The following is a 17977-nucleotide window of genomic DNA, read 5'->3' as shown; positions in this document are numbered from 1 at the left end:
ACCCAGTAATGACTGTATACAGTAACAGTGGCTCAACGTTAGTAACGCTCACCTGCACCCGATGAGACGCACAGAGGATGAAAAGGCAGGAGAGGAGTTAAAGCAGGTTGGTGTTGAATGGGGGGGGATGGGTGCGATGGAGTGAAGATACTTTGCCTCTCCCTGGAGCAGAGGACACAGAGACACAGATGTCAGAGAACAAAAATTCCCCTGAGAGAAGAGGGAAAAATCTGCTCATTTCTCAGCTCTGCACTGCGGAGCACAATCCGCGAGAGCTCGAGTGTCTAATTGGCTGCGTATATTAACATCATCACATACTTTTGCCCTGGATCCCCGGACATCTGCTGTGAGAATTACGACCCAGGGTGTGCAGATGGGACGAGAGGGAAGGGTTGCCACGCGTTTGTTTTCGCTTCCTTTTGAACTCTGCTGTTATTGTTTTGGGTAACCCATATTTTCCACTGTGCTCTTGACACTACTGTACCCAGATTGTTCAACCATGCTGTTTGAATAATGGCCAGAGTTGGCAAGTTGCAGTTTAATTAATTTGCACAAGTCAAAATCAAAGATATAAGTACGATGAATGTGCTCGGAGAAGAAAAGGGGGTCTGTCCTTGCATCGCCTAGATAATATTATTAAAGATTCATAAAATATACGGCATTGAGAAAAATAAAGTCAGTGACTTAATGTCACCTCAAAAGCAGACCTCTCCAGGCTGGAGAAGCTGATCAGACGGGCCGGCTCGGTGGTTGGCACGAGGCTGGACCCTCTGGAGACCGTAGCAGAGAGGAGAACACTGAACAAACTTCTGATTATCCTGGACAATGCCAGCCACCCTCTGCACACTACCTTCAGCAGCCAGAGAAGCACCTTCAGCGAGAGGCTGCTCCTCCCAAAGTGCACGACCAATAGACTGAGCCACTCACTTGGGGGGACGACAAAAAGAAAAGGGGCTGAAGGACAGGGGGCAGTCAGTTTACCCTTCCTTCTGAATAATCTGCAATAATAGGGTGCAATAATAATGTGCAGTCTGTTTTTTCTCTTTAAGAATGTGCAATAACAAACCATGTATCACAATATATTATTCTTTTTTTGGGGGTGTTGGGTATTTGGGGGTTATTCATTCGTTTTCTATCCAATTCTTGTACATGTATGTCTGACAGTGCTGTATGATGGAGATGTTAATTTCCCTGTGGGAACCTACCAAAGGGATCAATAAAGTTATCTATCTATCTACAGACGAAATTTAACGAATAGACCAGCTAAACTAAAGGAGGAAAAGAGTTGAATAGGTTTGGTTATTTTTATTTTTTATACTAAAAAAGATTGACCTGAGATGTTTGGGATGATGAATGTTGTGAGTTGATATGAGATGACTTGCCCCAGAAGATTTCTTTCCTTGATTTAAGTCATTTCGTTTGTTTATCCTGGTGACTAATGAATAATCGGTTCCTCAGTGTTAATTTCTAAAAGGTTATGTTACTATTTATAGCTCCAAAGTCCTTCAAACTACTGAAGCTGTTCTCTTTGTCATCATTGTGTTTGTTTTCTTGTGCAACCCTGGTAAATGTATTTTATTTTCACCTTTCCTTTCGCTTCCATTTTGCTTTGTTTCTGTTTATTATGTCCGATCTGGTTTGAGAAAACTTAAAGTTACAGGCAGGACACATCTATTTCCTAACACGTCCTTGAAAATGACCAGTGTCCACTCGCGTTAATGTCACTGCAGCTACTTGTTGAGGTTTGACTGTCTCCATGGAAGCTTGTGATTTTTTATTTTTTTTTTAAATCACTTTGTATGAATTCCCTTTAAATAAACTCTGGTTTATTGGGCGATGGTTGTCTTTCTTCAATAATCACATAGAAATAAACGTAATCAATGGACTCATTACGCGAGAAATGATCTGCAGTGACGTGGGTCTTAATGAAGTTTGTGCGTGGACATCGTGTGACACGCGGCAGCGCAACACTGTGCTGTCATCCAAACTTAGCGGAGCCCCTGTGAAGCGACAGACTGACCGCCTGGCTGCCACATCAAGCTCCACTTTTTTTTGTGTGTGTGTTCTCCATCAAGTGCTCCAACTTCACCCAGTGATGGTCGGCTGCGTGGACGCGGATTTAAGAGCGGGGTCCGACTGAGGCTGAACACCTGCACGTGGAGGAGAGGAGGACTGCCCCTCTTTCCCTTTACTCGACCTTCAGCCTCCAACAGCTTCACTCCGCCTGGAAAAGGGAGAGAAAGCCGACGATGAGCTCCTCTCTCCCCAAAAGCGAGTCGACCACTTCTCTGCTGAGATCGTCGGGGCTCAACCGCAGGTCCGCGCGCTCGGAGCACGGTCCACACGGTCACCGGAGCCACCGCTCTCACCATCATCCCGCCGGAGCTGGAGGCAGCGAGGATGCAGGCTGGGCGGATGACTGCGAGACCAGCGCGCGGAGACCTCTCTGCCAACCGAGGCACGCCGACTCTCGACATATAAATGATCATCCCCGGACGCCAAACAGCCACTCGCACCGGCAGCCGAGCCTCCAGGACGACGGTTACGCTCAGGAGGAGGTGAGGCAAAGGACGAGCCGCTATCAGAAAGAGCGCAGCAAGCCCTCCCGATCCAAACACTCGCATCATCACCACGACTCCTCTCGAGGTGAGGTGCCTCCCGCTGCGCATCTCCAGGGCGGCTCCCGGCAGGAGAGGAGGACATCACCGACTCCTTCTCACCCGAAACACACGGACGACGCGGATTTCTTCTTCGAGCCCAGCGAGAGAGTCATCACCGGGTCGTCCTTCAGTCTCAGCTCCGAAACACCTGCGACCAGTGCACCTGTCCAGCCAGCATCCAGCCGACCGTCCAAAAGACTGAACGCTGCCTCGACTGAGCACGACTCTAGTCTTCACCCCATAGTGAAGTCGGTCTTTGGGCAGGTAAGGAGGAACGAGGAGGGAAAATTTAACTTGGAAGATGTTTTAAAAGTTGATTAAAATAAGATTAAACACTGGTGCATATTTCATTAACACTAGTTTGTCTTTTGGATATGAATAGTTGAGCTATTCTTTTCTACCTTTGTACTAAAAAAAAAGCCACTTTAAACCTCGTCCTATGAGCATATAAGCTCAAAGCTCTCTGTTAAAGTGTGGGTGAGCAAAAATAAATCCTTATCAGCAGCAGCAAATGTTGGAAAAGAATTTATGGCACAAAGTTTCAGAAACCGTAGCTTGATTTTACTGTTTTCTATTGAAGAAGAAACAAAATGATGCCAATCCATCTGATTCAGGTCCTGAATGCTGCAAACTTTTCAACCCTTGCACCTTCCATATAATTTACATTTTCTTGTAATTTAATAAAGCCTATATGCAGTCATATATATGGGATTTAGTGGTCCAGTCCAAACATGTAGCACACTGAGATCAAAGCACACATTTTTAGATAATACATCCCCGTCCATAGGCAAACTTGGGGGTGCAAGACACTTAAGTCAGTTTTTAAAAATTTAAATCCAGAGACAATGAATTAATTCTAATTTAAGAATATCTGATATTCAGATGTTTGGTTGATTAAGTGCAGCATGGATGCAGCTGGTTATTCAACAGCTGGTGGAGGTTCACAGGTGAGATGCAGGTGAAGCTGGAAGCATCTGTGACTGGGCCTCTATGAAGAGATTAAAAATGAATGCGTGTTTTCGGTCCAAATCTGTCTCCTGTATGTATCTGGTAGCCACTGCTTTCACGACAAGGGTGGGCTGCAGTCTATCATGCATCCCCGATATGAAAGCTTTCATTGTGACTGTCACCCGAGCAACGGCCCGCGGATCAACTTTCCCCCTGTGTGGAAAATGTTTGAACGATGAGAGCTTGTCACCGAGGCACATGGGTCAGTGCCCCCTTTATATGCTGATGAAATATAAATATACTGAAGTGACACTGCTGTTGAGAGTGGCAAATAACTAGAGTACCGTCTCCTCGGCACCTGTTTGAATATGTTTCTACTAGAAACCACATTTCTGCTGTTACGCAGACAAATCCTGCAGCTGCACAGCAGGTCGTCCCGCCCCACGATCTTTTCCTTGTTTCACTGAAATCCTTCTTTATACGTTGCTGATAAAAAAGCTCAAGAGGAGACAATTACCTCCTCGTGCGCTAATGTGTTCCAGAAATAACTCCTCTCAATCCAGGCCAGAGCTTCAATCAGTCTTAGGGGTTCCAGTGAGGCAAAATCCATGCAGCGGTGTGCTATATAAAGTCTCCTGAGCGGCGGATGATGACGTGTGTGCAAAAGAGGAGATGGTGTGATCTACTGAAATAAAACTTTGATATTACCAATCTCAGTCTTTTCTTGATGAAGCAGAAGGACTTGAATTTATGAGTTAGTTGTGCACGCAATGTGTGAGAATGAAAAACAAAGCTACCGACAAACAAGGGAATATAAGCTGAGGGGGTTCTTCTTCCGCCTGCTCAGCATCTTACTATATCTGTATAATTTAACTGACTGCACAGTCGCGATAACGCTGCCTCTCTGCACCTTGAAGCGTTGTGGCAGCATGGCATAGAATCCAGGGTGAAATATTAAACTAGCAACCGTGATTTCATATTTTCTTACGTAACACCGAGATCTGCATAAGATCCCAGCAGGACTCATTTGCCGCAAGAAGAAGAAGCTAAAAATAGACCATCAAGTCCTGATTTTTGAGACACTGGAGGAGGGAAGAGTGGGTTTTTTTTAGACTCACTACCTGACATGGAAAATTGGAGAATCTGGTGTAAAAGAACTGGTTTCCGTCATGAGGAGACCTTTTTTCTGCAAGCCACGAGCTAATAATCCACATTTACATATTCATATGATGAACAATGCTGACCAAAAATAAGCCAGCATGAAGGTTAGAATAAGGACAAATGGAATTGTTTTGCTTGTGTTTTGCAGCTCAACGTTCATGTGCATTTCAAGCTGCATGTATTTTCCTGAACGCTCAGGCCATTAAACCATCCAGACTAAAACATGCACCTTGATCAAGGGCATGTGCAGTTTTTTTTTTTGTGCCAACAGAAATGATTCTATTTTAAGAGACTCTGAACAATCAGCTTAGTTTTGGTGACCTTCAGTGACCTTGTTCCACCAGCCGTCACAGGAAATCTGGAAAATGACCTGTTATTGAATGAGGTCTGTTATCTTCAGCTGAGAGTTTATTATCAAGGAGAATTTCCTTTATGAATTAAATTTAGATGAAAGGATGTGCGCATTAGCCAGCAGAGGGAGCAAGTACCGTTTGTACCAGGGGGGTTTGAGCTGGCACAGTGTGAGAGAGAGAGAGAGGGATTAATGGTCCACTGTGTCACATCAGTGAGCCAGGAAAAGTGAAAGGGCAGGGAGAGAAAGTGAAGGAAGCGAGGGAATCGGATAAATCACGAGGACAAAGAATAAAATAGGAAGAGGGTGCCTTTGCTGGCAGACCTTACATAAGACTAACGCTCATCAAGTTTCACTTCCCTGCTCCCACCTGACAGCTCTGGAGACAATGTGAGGAAAGGTCTTAAAAATGCAGATTAGCTCTTCGCTTCCTCCTCTGGTTTTTCTGTTACTCATCTTGCACTCGCAGCCTCTGATGTGTTCCTTCCTTTTCTTTGTTTTGCTCTTACAAAATCTCTCTTCTCTCTTCTGTTGCCAGCCCGGGTCACAGTGACCTTGACGGCGTCTGAGAGGCAAAGAAAAGAGATTAAGAAGAAAGAAAAGGCAAAAACGCGAAAAATAGGAAAGAGAATCTGAGTGGAAGCAAGAGGAGAGAGATCATCGTGCTCGCCACGGCGTGTGCCTCCAGTAGAGTATAACGAGCTATTTTTAGACACAGATGGATATTTTTGTGTGCTTGCTGGCAAAGGAGGAGGTAGAAAATTCAGGCTTTGGTTAAAGGATTAGAGCCCGTGCACACAAACGCACGTGCAGCACTGTGAATTCTTTCTCTTGGTGATGTTTAACTAGACTTAACAGCTGTTTATATAGAAATAACATTATATAGCAGCACACTCTGCAGGAAATTGAACAGTTTCAGCTAACGTGATTAAAGAGAATTAATCAGCTGCAGGATGGAGCTGTGACGTCTCAGACCAAACACAAGAAAATGACGCAAGTGTGCGCTGTATCTCTTTTCACCGCCTAGACGTCGTCTGATGACGAAAACGCACGCATGAAAAAAACCTCACGGTCACAGCATTTATCTATTTGTCTCTGCGTCAGGACGCGTTGTGATATAAACTGAGTTGCTTCAAAGGAATGGCGTAGAAGACCATGAACTGACTACGTGTTATTTCAAATTCAAATTGAAAGAGACGTACAAAATCTAGCGCTATAAAAGCAAAAGAACATTTGTAATCTTGCTTTAAAAAAAGAAAACGGTTCATGAGCGCATGAGAGCTTATTATTACACCAATCCCCTCCTTTTTCCTCCAACAGCTCATTTAACACAGTTGATGAAACAGGATTACACTTGACCTCAAAATCTCCAAATAGCAAAAGCAATCATTAATATTTCCCCCTTCATATAGATGTCCTTGCTTTGCAATACAGCAAATATTTCCGAGTCTGTGCATGCCAAACCCTAACCCTAACCCTGTAATGATCTAATATTGACACGGAAAAATAGTAAATTAAATCATGTGTTTTGGAGTGAGTAAGCGTGCGAGGGAGAGGGACGCAGCAAGAGATGGAGCTCGTTCTCGTGCACACCGCTGTCTGACATTATGAGAGCTGACGGCGCCTGTGTCTGACGTCTGATGTGTTCTGAAGTTCACAATGAGCCTCCGGTGAGAGGCTAGATGAATCATCCTGCAGCAGCTCAGATATTGAATGGGAGCGAGATCTGAAACAACCTCGGCGTGAACGTGCTTATTTAACTAGCAGAGAATAGACAAGGTCGAACGGGAGAGGGAAACGCGGCTGAGCGTTGGTGCTGCAGTGACCGACGCTGCAAAGTTACACCTCGGGAGCCAACGCTGTTGGTGGAGGGATGTTTACACTGCGCGTGGTGAATGGTTGGTTTAGATGGAAACAGCATTCAGAACCATAAAGTCCCCCTCTAATGGAAAAGGTATTTCTGATTATTAGATTCACTGCACTTGAATGTTTGACCTTCACTTCACATTCACAGAGTGACACGTGTTTGACGCTAGAAAGATGCCATATGGTGAACGGGGAACATTTCTCTGGGCTGTCTGTGAAGGTTCTCAGTCATCCAGGTCATAGTATATCCAAAAAGGTTCAAAAAAGGCAACTGGACTTGTAGAGGTTTTTTTTGGGGGGGGGGGGGGGGGGGGGGGGGGGGGGCTCACCTAAAATCTGAGTTTAAAATAGTCATGTTTCTAGTTTGAGCTTGTGAAATCACATGGTCCAATATACTCTCCACGCACCGATCAACCAAAACACTATGACCACAAGTGACGTGAATAACTCTGACTATCTGGATTTAATGGCTCCTGTCAGTGGGTGGGATACATTAGGGCACATTTTTCGATCTTAGAAGCAGGAAAAATGTTCAAGTGGAAGATTTGAGAGACTCTTACAAGGATCAGTAGCTAGCCACTTAACAGTGATCCAAGGAAGGAAAAGAACCGGAGACAGGGTCATGGACCACGGATCAATGAGTCTGACCCGTGCGGTTGTGATCCAACAGACGAGCTACTGGAGCTCAGACTGCTGAAGAGGTTGATGCTGCTTCTGAAAGAAAGGAGTCAGAACCACTCAGTGGATCAGAGTTTGTTTAGTTTGGAGCTGCGTCTCGGTGACAGATATCACAGCACACCTACAGAGATCTTGTCTGGGGCTGTTCGGGCAGCAAAAAAGGAGACCTACAAAATATATTTGGCAGGTTGTCACAATGTTATGGCTGATCGGTGTATAATATGATGTGTAAACTTGAAACCTACAGCTTGCATAGATTGAGAACTGTCCATCGGTTTAGACATCAGTGTGAAAGAAGAAAGACAATGAAACAAAAACCATTTAAGAAAAAGTATGAGTACTATGAGTAAAAGTAAATATTTAATATACGATTTTCTTAAAATACTTTCGAGTATTAAATATTGTAGCTGGTTAAATCTTATGTTTGTTCTTTTGCATGTAAAATCGAACTACTCCACTGCATAAAAACACAATATTCGCCTCTTAAATGTGGCAGAAGTAGAATAAAATATCGTGCTGAAGTGTGTTTTTCTTTCACCAGTTTTTAAAGAAAAATAGTACAATAACAAGAAGCGTGTGTGTGTGTGTGTGGATGATAGAGGCTGGTAGAGAGCATTTGTTTGCCTGTCTGCGTGTGTTTGCGTCCGCGCATGCTGGTTTGCCTCCTCCAGCGAGCTCCTTCAGAATCCATGTGTCATTTCTTGCACACTTTGGCTTTGATCTGAATCCAAGCCCTTCCAGCTTAACATGACTTTGTGATGCTTCCACAGTGGTGTGTGTTAGAGAGAGAAGGGGACGCTGAGGGTAGAGTGGGGGGGAGCGCGTATTATATTTTTAGCTCCACAGCCCCGCATCCGTGTGTGTTTAATCGAGTGTTTGCGCGCGTGTGCATGTTTGGATTAGTGTCTCCAGCGTCTTGCTCAGGGGAAGGTAATATGCTTGTCCGAACGGGCTTCTTCTGTCAGATTCGCAGAGATGGTTTTAAACTGTTGGGTGAGCGGGGAGCTGGGGGAGAGAGTGAGGGAAAAAGAGCGTAGACAGACTGACGGACAGAGAGAGGAGAGAGAGAGAGAGAGAGAGAGAGAGGGACAGAGAGAGGGAGTGAGGGAGAGGGAGGGAGGAAAGACACTGTAAGAGAGTGGACGGCATGAATAAGCAATCTTTTTCTTCTCCTGGCACTTGCATCTTGCTCTGATCACATGCATGCTTCCTCTCCCTCGCTTATCTTTATGTTGTTGATGTGTCCTTCATTCTCGTTTACATATTTCCTCCTTTGTCTCAGCGTCCCTCCCCCTGTACCTCCCAGCGTCCTTGCCTCCGGGTCCTCCCTGCACACTCCTTCGTCCGTTGCCTCCTGTTCCCCTCTACCTCCCACGTTATCTGCTGCTCTTCTCCCTGCCTTTTTTCCCCAAATGTCCTCTTACATTAGCCAATGACCCACTGAACCCTCTTTCCCTTTTCTAATCACTCCCATTCCCATGCATGCCTGGAAACACACGCAAACACACATGCATACACGTGCACTTACATGCAGGCACACTAACACAGTTAGAGAGGAGAAAACATAAAAGGAGGATTTTTTCTTTTTGCAATGGGCAACTCTGTAAAGTCGCTTAAAATTTTCACCAAGAAGGTAAGGTCTCCGCTCTGAGGTTTGTTTGTCACTCTCCTGTGGTGTCTCCTTGAATCCCCCGACTCTTCGTGCATGTTTGTCTCATTGTGCGTTCCCAACTTGACCAACGGCTGTTTGACTGGACTGACTGCCTGACTTCTTACTGTGTAATGCGCTGCTAGAGCAAATAGGCACACTTGAGAATAATGTCAGGACGTTTCAAGATGAAGCTTGCTGTAGTTTCAGTCAATGTTTGCCACCTTGTTTGGAAATTTGTCTTTAAAACTCATTCTGCATGCGCATTAAGGAATTTTTGTGGATTTATCTTAAAAGAAGCTGGTCAGCGCTGCTTGCGCTTGAGCGGTTAACTGAGCCTGTGAATTAGGATCATGTCGCCACACCTAGAGTCAGTCAGGTTTAACATGAATCCCACCTTACCAGCCAGCTCAAGATGCTGCCCTGTTGAACCTGCACCTGCGGGATATGATCAGCCAGTGGAAACAAACAGATGCGCCTTTTCAACTATACGAGATTCAGTTAACTCAAAAATGTACCGCTGGCACTGAGTTTTCTTGTTTTTATTAATACATCTACTTTACATCTGCTGTCCTCATCATATGACTGTGTGCTTGAACGAACTCTCAATGTAGCAGGGAGACAGTCCCACAAATAGACTTTCCTTCATTTCAGCAGCTGCACATCTTTGAGGAAGCACAATATGACAAGCAACTGTTGATGCCATCTGTGCAAAACGGGATGGGGTGCTGCAAAAGTTCTTGCTTGACTTCAGCCTCTCTCTGACACGGTTTCAGATTTTTCTTTTCTTGTGTGTGCGCTTTTTTTTTGTTAGTTATATAACTGCTAGCGCGTGGCTTCATAGTACTTTTCTGGCACGATATAGTCACAGACAGCCCTGCTCCATGCATCACTTGGTCAGATTACCCAGTGGGCATCCGTTCCTGTGGTGAGAACTGTAGGAATGCACGAACTGGCATTAGGATTGGCATGGCAACAGATGGAGCGTGAAGGTCATTTGTCGAGCACGTAATAACGTGTGCATTCGCATATCGTACAAGTATGCACATGAATTTTACATTTCATATGCATGCAAATGTCTTATGTTTATTATTTTCAGAATATGGTACTAGCTCACGTCAGAGAGATTTAAATCGGCAGCAAAATCATCCCTTGATTATTCGCTATGATACTAAGTCTGGATGTTGATTTACTGAGCTGGATGTTACACTAATACCATCGAGAACCGGACCTACATTACACGTTTTTTAAGCAATAAGAGATGTTACAGCTTTAAAATCAATTAATCTCATCTTAAAAAACAATATACAGCTGTAATGAAGTCTGTTTTCTAATAGCTGCATGCGTTCGGCATTAGGCTGCTGCTCTCTTATTAAAATATTAGTCACAGCATTGGTCGGACCTTATTTGACTTTATTTAGAGGAAGCTTTTTTGTCCGCAGGCCAGCAGCAGTGATTGCCTGTTTTTAATTAACCTGTAGCTCTCTCCGTAATTGGGAGGACTGATGTGAGGACAACATTTGCCCCCTGGTTGATGAGCTAATTGGTGATTATAACTGAATGGCTGGGTGAATTTTAGCTTCACACAAGACTTTTAGGCACAGAAAGAAAGACACTTGAGGAGAAATGTAAGGAACTAACCCAGCATGAGTCTTTATTTAAATTCACCAGACACTGAACTAGCACTACTACCAAAATACTACTCACAGATTTGCATTAATTCATTCTTAGAGTCACTCTTGCGTATCTAATGGACAAATTACGAGATAGAGATTATCCAGTATATTACAATTTAGGTCTTATTTTGGTCCCTCTGTCAATGCTTACCGTTTATTATGATTTGGTATTTACTAGGTTCAGTGCTGACGTTCAGGAACTTGAGCAGTCATTCAGTCAGACAGGACGTAAACAAGCCATCAGTATGCTAACTACAATAGGTGAAATTTAAACTGGTGAATTAGTCTGTATGCCAGGACTGATATTTAAAGCACACAGTTTGCGTTAGGTTTGGTTATCTGAATGCAAATCAAATTTCCTAATGAATCAGAATGATCCTTTGAGGCCAGATAGAACGATAAAACATTATGAAAGGGCTGAAGTCAGCTTTACGTTGTTGTGTACCTAGAAACGAAGCTTGTATTTATTTTTGTAATACAATATGTAGCTATTAAACACCATGTGGAGGCTTTCTAGAGCTCAGTTGTGCAGCATGTTGACCTACAGAATATATTTTGAGATGGCATCAGTTGCTGTGTCATGATACACCGTCTTCTCTCAAACTGAAATGCTTCCCTTCATCATGACTGACTTGACTCCTCACAACTCTGTGACTGACAGACATATGTCTGTCACCCATGACACTTATTTGAAGTCCTCCCCCCTTCACTCCACCTCCATGTTGGCTCCTTGTTGACACCATGCTTCAACAAACTGAGTCACAGTCTCTACCCCTGTCTTTGCCTCTGCTCCCATATCTGCCCCCCCGCCCCGGATGCTGCTCCAGGACCAGAAGAAGAACTACAAAGCAGTGCAGTCCTGTGAGGAGGGGGGATCTGGGGGGGCCTATCTTGAGCCACTAGTAGCCATGGCCCAGAACGGAGTCAACATGCACAACGTGCTGGGGCCTGCATGCATCTTTCTACGCAAGGGCTTCGCTGAGAGCCGGCAGGCTGTACGTAAGTCCAGAAAACATCATGTGCATGCATGGCAAGAGAGATTAGCAGACGATGCAGTAATAAGGCGCAGTAACCAAAACCCACATGAACGTGTGTAGTAATCACCTTCCACTCTAACGTCAGCACTTGTCGCATGTGGAGAAGAGTGGTGGAGGAGAGAAGATGGTATTTTGAGAATATGACAAACTGTAAGCACGGAGTGTTCTTGAATCCCGGATGAAAGGGTGTGTGTGTTTGTGTGTATATTTATGCATGAGGCCGGATGTATTATTCAAAAGCATGGTGGACATTTATACCAGAACGGAGGATAATTAAGACAGGCTGTGGTGATGGCACAAATGTTCCTCACGCTGCGATTATGAGATTATTAGTCTATTTCCAGCAGTTGACAACAAGAGTCAAGGTCTTGCTATTCAAGAAAGACGAGTATTGTGATGCTGAGCTCTCAGATGGAGTGAGAGTAAGAGTCCTTATGAATGCAGGGGTTGAGATTGAGTCACTCAAATTCAATAGACTGGTGTATAGAGGAATTATTTTGTATTTTATGTCTTTTCTCTGCATCTGCACTTCCAGAAATGCAAGAAACACACCGATAAAAACAGAAATTCAACACACACACACACACACACTTACGCCTAGGACACACAAACCGGTTCATATTCATCTGTTATTTTCAGTTTGATCCCAATTCCTTTTATTATATAGACTGCCAAGACTCTGCATGTTTTCTCCTCCCTGTGATCTCACCAATGAGCTCTTCCTCTCTAGCTGGAAGGAAACCTGAAGACTGTTGGCACATATTTGTAGATGCCTTTATTTTTTTTACAGTGTCATGTTGTGTGAGGAATGCTGGGTATTTGGCATGAGTTTTACAATATCAGCAGTGTTTGGGTCCTAATATTGCACTGTGATTCCACACAGGACCGAGAGTTGAGGCCAGAAGAAATGGATGGTAGGTTTATGAAAAGATAAAGAATTTACACATTTTTCTCAAGCGATATTTCTTACATCTCTCTCACATGCGTGTTTTATGTCCCTTGCTCTCAGAATTGCGCGAGGCGTTCAAGGAGTTTGACAAGGACAAAGATGGGTTTATTGGCTGCAAAGACCTGGGGAACTGCATGAGAACGATGGGCTACATGCCAACAGAGATGGAGCTAATAGAACTGAGCCAGCAGATCAACATGAACTGTAACTAGAACAATGCCTGTGTCTTTGTGTGCACATGTCTATAAATTATTTCTCCCATTTGTACATCCTCCAACAAGTATTCAGTACCAAATGTGCAGGAAGTTTGACAAACCCTTTTATAGCCATTTTAAAATTTGACAGATGTGCAAATGAAAAGGTTAACTCAGTTTCATCTGTGTCCGTCAGTGGGAGGACATGTTGACTTCGAGGATTTTGTTGAACTCATGGGGCCCAAACTTCTGGCTGAAACAGCGGACATGATAGGGGTGAAGGAGCTGAGGGACGCATTCAAGGAGGTGAGGAAAAGAAACGTATGCACAACAGCAAAATGAGCCCATAATAGTTTTAAATTAGGTGTTTTGCTACAAGAAATGAGGGGATTGGGGTAATGGCAGCTGTTTGATAATGGAGACAATAATTACAGGAGTATTTGTGGTAATTAGTGGTGCAGGCCTTGGCTTGTGCAAGCTGAAGAATACACAAAAGAAGAAGACAAAATAGAGTTATGTAGTTGCATATTCTGGTTCAAGCCTCGACACTTTTCTGTTTTAATAATCTGTCCGTTTTTCTCATTTTCAGTTTGACACTAACGGCGACGGCCAGATCAGCACGGCAGAGCTTAGAGAGGCGATGAAAAAACTTTTAGGACAACAGGTACAGTGCTGCTAGAAGAGCTTGTCCTCCTCTCTGCGACTCCCCATCAATCACTGTCTGCCTGAATTCTGTCTTTCTGCTCTACTTTTAAGTCGTTTCCGAATTTGTGCCACAGAAATTCACACTTTCCCCACAAACTGACTTTTTCAGGTTGGGCACAGAGATCTGGAGGACATCCTGAGAGACATCGACCTCAATGGAGATGGACATGTGGACTTTGAAGGTACGTATGCACCATATTTCTGTCAGCATCTTTCTGTCCCCACCCTTTACTCTATTTTAGATATTTTGAGTATAAGCAAAAATCCCAACATGTGTCTGTTTATATCCCAATACCATGCTGATAGCGAGGTGAGGGGATGAAGGCAGTAGGTCTGTCTCTCAGATTATCTCAGGGCCAAGGAATTATGTCACCTCATAGATTACCCACTGAGAAAAGACGCATACAAGCTTTCAGGGATGAAAATATCAGAACATATCACTGTTCTTGACAGTGCAACTACACATACAGGCTCATAGAGTTCAAATAAGAAATCATGGAAACATGCAGGTTGTGGTTCTGAGTTGCTCATAAGAATGTGATACATATTTAGGGCAGATACACTATGGATTCACAAGATATTTAGATCAATTTTTTTAAACATATGCCATTTCCTGCATTCTCTTGCAAGAAATCTCGCTGAGTTCCTGGTTTTGCATGACTAGTCTTGTGAAATCGTGCATGCAACGAGGCTTGTCCACAAGTGAGGGAGATCCAAAACGAAAAGAAGAGAGCACCATCAGGCCTGAAAGCTGATGTGTGGCAGCATTTTGGATTTGAAACATATGACGACAGAGAAGGGCTGGACAAAAGCAAAGCCATATGTAAGATGTGCAGAAATACCACATATATCCAAAACCGTTTGCTTCCAAAATCAAACACCTCTAGATGCATCAATTGAGGAAATCAATAGTACCCAGCACTATATAAATACAAATACTGGCAGGTAATTGTCATATTTCCATTCCTTTGTTGATACTTTAGACATGTACAATTACATGTATTGATATCAATGCGAAAACTGTCATCATTATGGACAAGTTCTCCTTCTATACACTCAACCAATGTACCATCCCTGAACTAAACCAGCTTTTAGACCTTGACCTGCAGGGTCTAGTGATAATTCTCTGTGGTTTTGTTAACCCAAGAGTTCTTTTCTTCTATTGGAAACAGTGGAAATTTGTGGAGATGCTCCACCCTTTATCTCCATCCACCCACCGACAGCACATCTACAGCACGCAGAGAGCAGAACCTGGTACTGTCAATTTAAATTAAAGAGGGCTAAACAATCTGTCCTTTTTCTGAATTCACAGAATTTGTGCGGATGATGTCTCGATGAGAGAGCGAGCTAAGATGTTAAAACACAGCCTGGATTCTCTGCTGGATTAGGAGGGGGAAAAAAACAGACCAGCACAGAATACCGATGGATCCCGTACTTCTTGAACTGTCAATGAACAAGACAGCAAAAACATATCAACCCTGCCCTGAAACTGCCAAGCTGAAGCACAAAGGCTGGCGACTACAGCCAGGAGCGACACTGTTAATAATATGCTGCTGCTGTAATCTTAAAGCACAAACAAAACCAACGGCTGCATTTACGACTTTTGCAAAGAATATTTTAAAAAAACGTATTTTCCTTTGGTAATGACAACATTTCTAATGCTCATATGGTGGCTTATCAGGTAAAGGGTAATATGACGTTTGAGCTATTTTACCACTTTTACCTATAACTATTGTTGTTAATCACTGTAGCAAATACGACGTTTTAATACTGCAGTATGCCAGCAAATACCCAAACAATACAGTACATTCCTTTTTAATGCTGGGGATATCTTAAGCACAAATACAAATGGCAATATGGAAATATTTCGTGTGATCCTGTCGAAGCTGTGTTTGTGTTTTGTGCATACTGTTGTTACTCTCCACCCTATGCTGTACGTGTATTACGTCACTGGAGACTACTGTCAAACCCCAGTTAAGGCAAGCCATTATTTGTTTGGTAATTATGTGTAATGTAGCACTGATACGGTTCTTCTGATTTTAATAACATTATGCCTATCTTACTGTGATATATATGTATATTTATGTAATTTCTCCTTCAACTCCAGAGGAAGGAACTGTTGCTAATTTTGACTACTGAGACAGGCCTTTAAATTACAAGTATGTTTTATTTCTGTGCATGAAACATATTTTGAGAAATGATCTGCTCCTCACTTCACAGAGAGCTTGAACTGCAGAGGAACACGGGATTTTGTTAATGCTTTAATTTTCATCGGTTAGCTTCGATAAATGTATGCGTTTATTGCGTCTGTTGGAGTCTACCGAGTCTGCAGGAGGCTTCTGAAGTGAAAGGTTTCACTTTTGGTGCAAGAGTTACACTTTTAACTTTAATACCTCAAAATCAATTGAACAATCGACCTCATCCAAAAACTCCCCCTAGCATACTCTGATCTCTGACATCTCATTACCTTTATTATCAATATGGGTACGGAAGCGGTATGAGCTTCTTTACAATAAATTTTTTTTTAAAAAAGCCAAAGAAAGTTTACAAAATATCACAGAGTCTAATTCAGTGTAGAAAGTGTATGCACTGAATTACTCTTTAAAGACGGCTGTTCGCAAGGGCCCTTCGCAAGGGTGGTTGTTGGGACGGCTAGACTGTTCCTGAATGGACAAGGGGGTATATGCATGCTGTAAAGTTAAGATATTCTTCAAAAGGGAAATCTTACTTTGTGATTTTACTTTACTGTCTTAACTGTGTGAAACTATGCATGCAAGAAAAAAACAACAACTACAATTTGTAGCAGAATATATAAAAATAAAGGTTTTTATTCCAAACTGAGAACAGTGTCTGTAGTGTCCATATCTGCTTATGTTTGGAAAGTTCTTCAACTGCTCTCAGTCTCTTGAGCTACTTACTTATTGCTCTGTAATACTTAGAGAAAACTCAACAGTCTTACCTTGCATCACATTACGCTGTCCTCCTCTGTAAAAGCTTTGACACACCTTGTCCTGCGTTTGACCTGTGTACAAAATAAAACAGGTCACTGGTTTAATAGGCAGTCAGCCAACAGGTCATTATTTATTTAGTATGTACTATAAACCATGATGAAAAGTATAATTCATTCAGTGTGGTTTACCAACATGACTAATTTCTTGAAATGTGGAAGGAGGTTCATGGCAACGAGGATGAAGACAAAGTCAGTTCTGACTTTTACGCAAACACACTGCCAAATGTTTTGTAGTACTATAAACACAAGAGTGTTTTTCAACTGACTAATTTGTGCTCTCTTAGAGCCAACTTGGCTTTTAGCTGAAGCAACTCAGCAGCAGGCTGACGCTACTTTGGAACAGAGTCGAACGGTCTGTTTCAGCTGATCCCACAGATGATAAAAGAGATGAAACATAGTGCATGTCAATCTGTCCATTTTATCACAAATTCATATACACTGTATATGAAATTCACATACACTGTATATGAATTTGTTGTTCAGTGTTTTGTCGTCTTCACATATTCGTTTCTTGTTTTTCCAGTCTTTGTTTCCATGTAGGTCTAGTTAGATATTTTGGTCAAGTGTGGCTTTGGATGTAATTGACACAAAAATACATTTAAAATGTTAAATAAATACACACTCAGTCAACAAAATATTACACACAAACGTTTATGTTACCTTGAAATGACTCTTCTGCATTATATTATTATTGATTTAGTTAATTTGTATACGGGTTGCCCCATGATAAGTGAGAAACGCACGTTTTGCAGAGTTGCATTTACACAATTGCACTTTCACAGTTGCAAGATTTAATTTTTGTTGTTTGACAGCACAAAATTTTACTTTGTACAGTTACTGACTTAAAAGGACTTTGCAAGATTAGGCCCAAATATAGTGAAAACATTAGCCAACTCGTTTAAATTCTTTTCATTTTTAGTCGCATCATTAACAAAATGTAGAAAATTAGCCCATGTAGCCTTGATGTTGTTTTTATTTGACCTTTTTTTTAGGATCTTTTACAATCAGCCAGGTTTTTTATACAATCTACTGAACTAAAGTATATCCAAGATAGGAAGCTAAAAACAAAGGCAGCAAGACTTGTTGAGTTGTT

At 42.6% G+C, this 17977-nt stretch overlaps 1 protein-coding gene across 2 annotated transcripts; it reads left to right on the top strand.

The window, feature by feature from the left end:
* The first annotated feature begins 1847 nt into the window (after positions 1–1847).
* On the top strand, positions 1848–16846 carry cabp1b (calcium binding protein 1b). 2 transcript variants are annotated; one of them, XM_084571860.1, is made up of 8 exons: positions 1848–2924; positions 11817–11984; positions 12910–12940; positions 13036–13179; positions 13366–13475; positions 13759–13833; positions 13984–14056; positions 15187–16846. In XM_084571860.1, exons 1-8 carry the CDS (start codon positions 2250–2252, stop codon positions 15210–15212), a joined length of 1302 nt encoding a protein of 433 aa, XP_084427986.1. In that variant the 5' UTR covers positions 1848–2249; the 3' UTR covers positions 15213–16846. The 2 variants fall into 2 exon arrangements, with proteins under 2 accessions (XP_084427986.1, XP_084427985.1); XM_084571859.1 differs by lacking the exon at positions 11817–11984 and having other exon boundaries at positions 1852–2924; positions 15187–16813.
* Positions 16847–17977: the final 1131 nt, after the last annotated feature.

This window comes from Chelon labrosus, assembly GCF_963514085.1.
Source record: "Chelon labrosus genome assembly, chromosome: 22".
Classification (NCBI taxonomy): Eukaryota; Metazoa; Chordata; class Actinopteri; order Mugiliformes; family Mugilidae; genus Chelon; species Chelon labrosus.
Note: the sequence above shows the minus strand (reverse complement) of the source record. Positions and strands in the feature narration are given on the sequence as shown.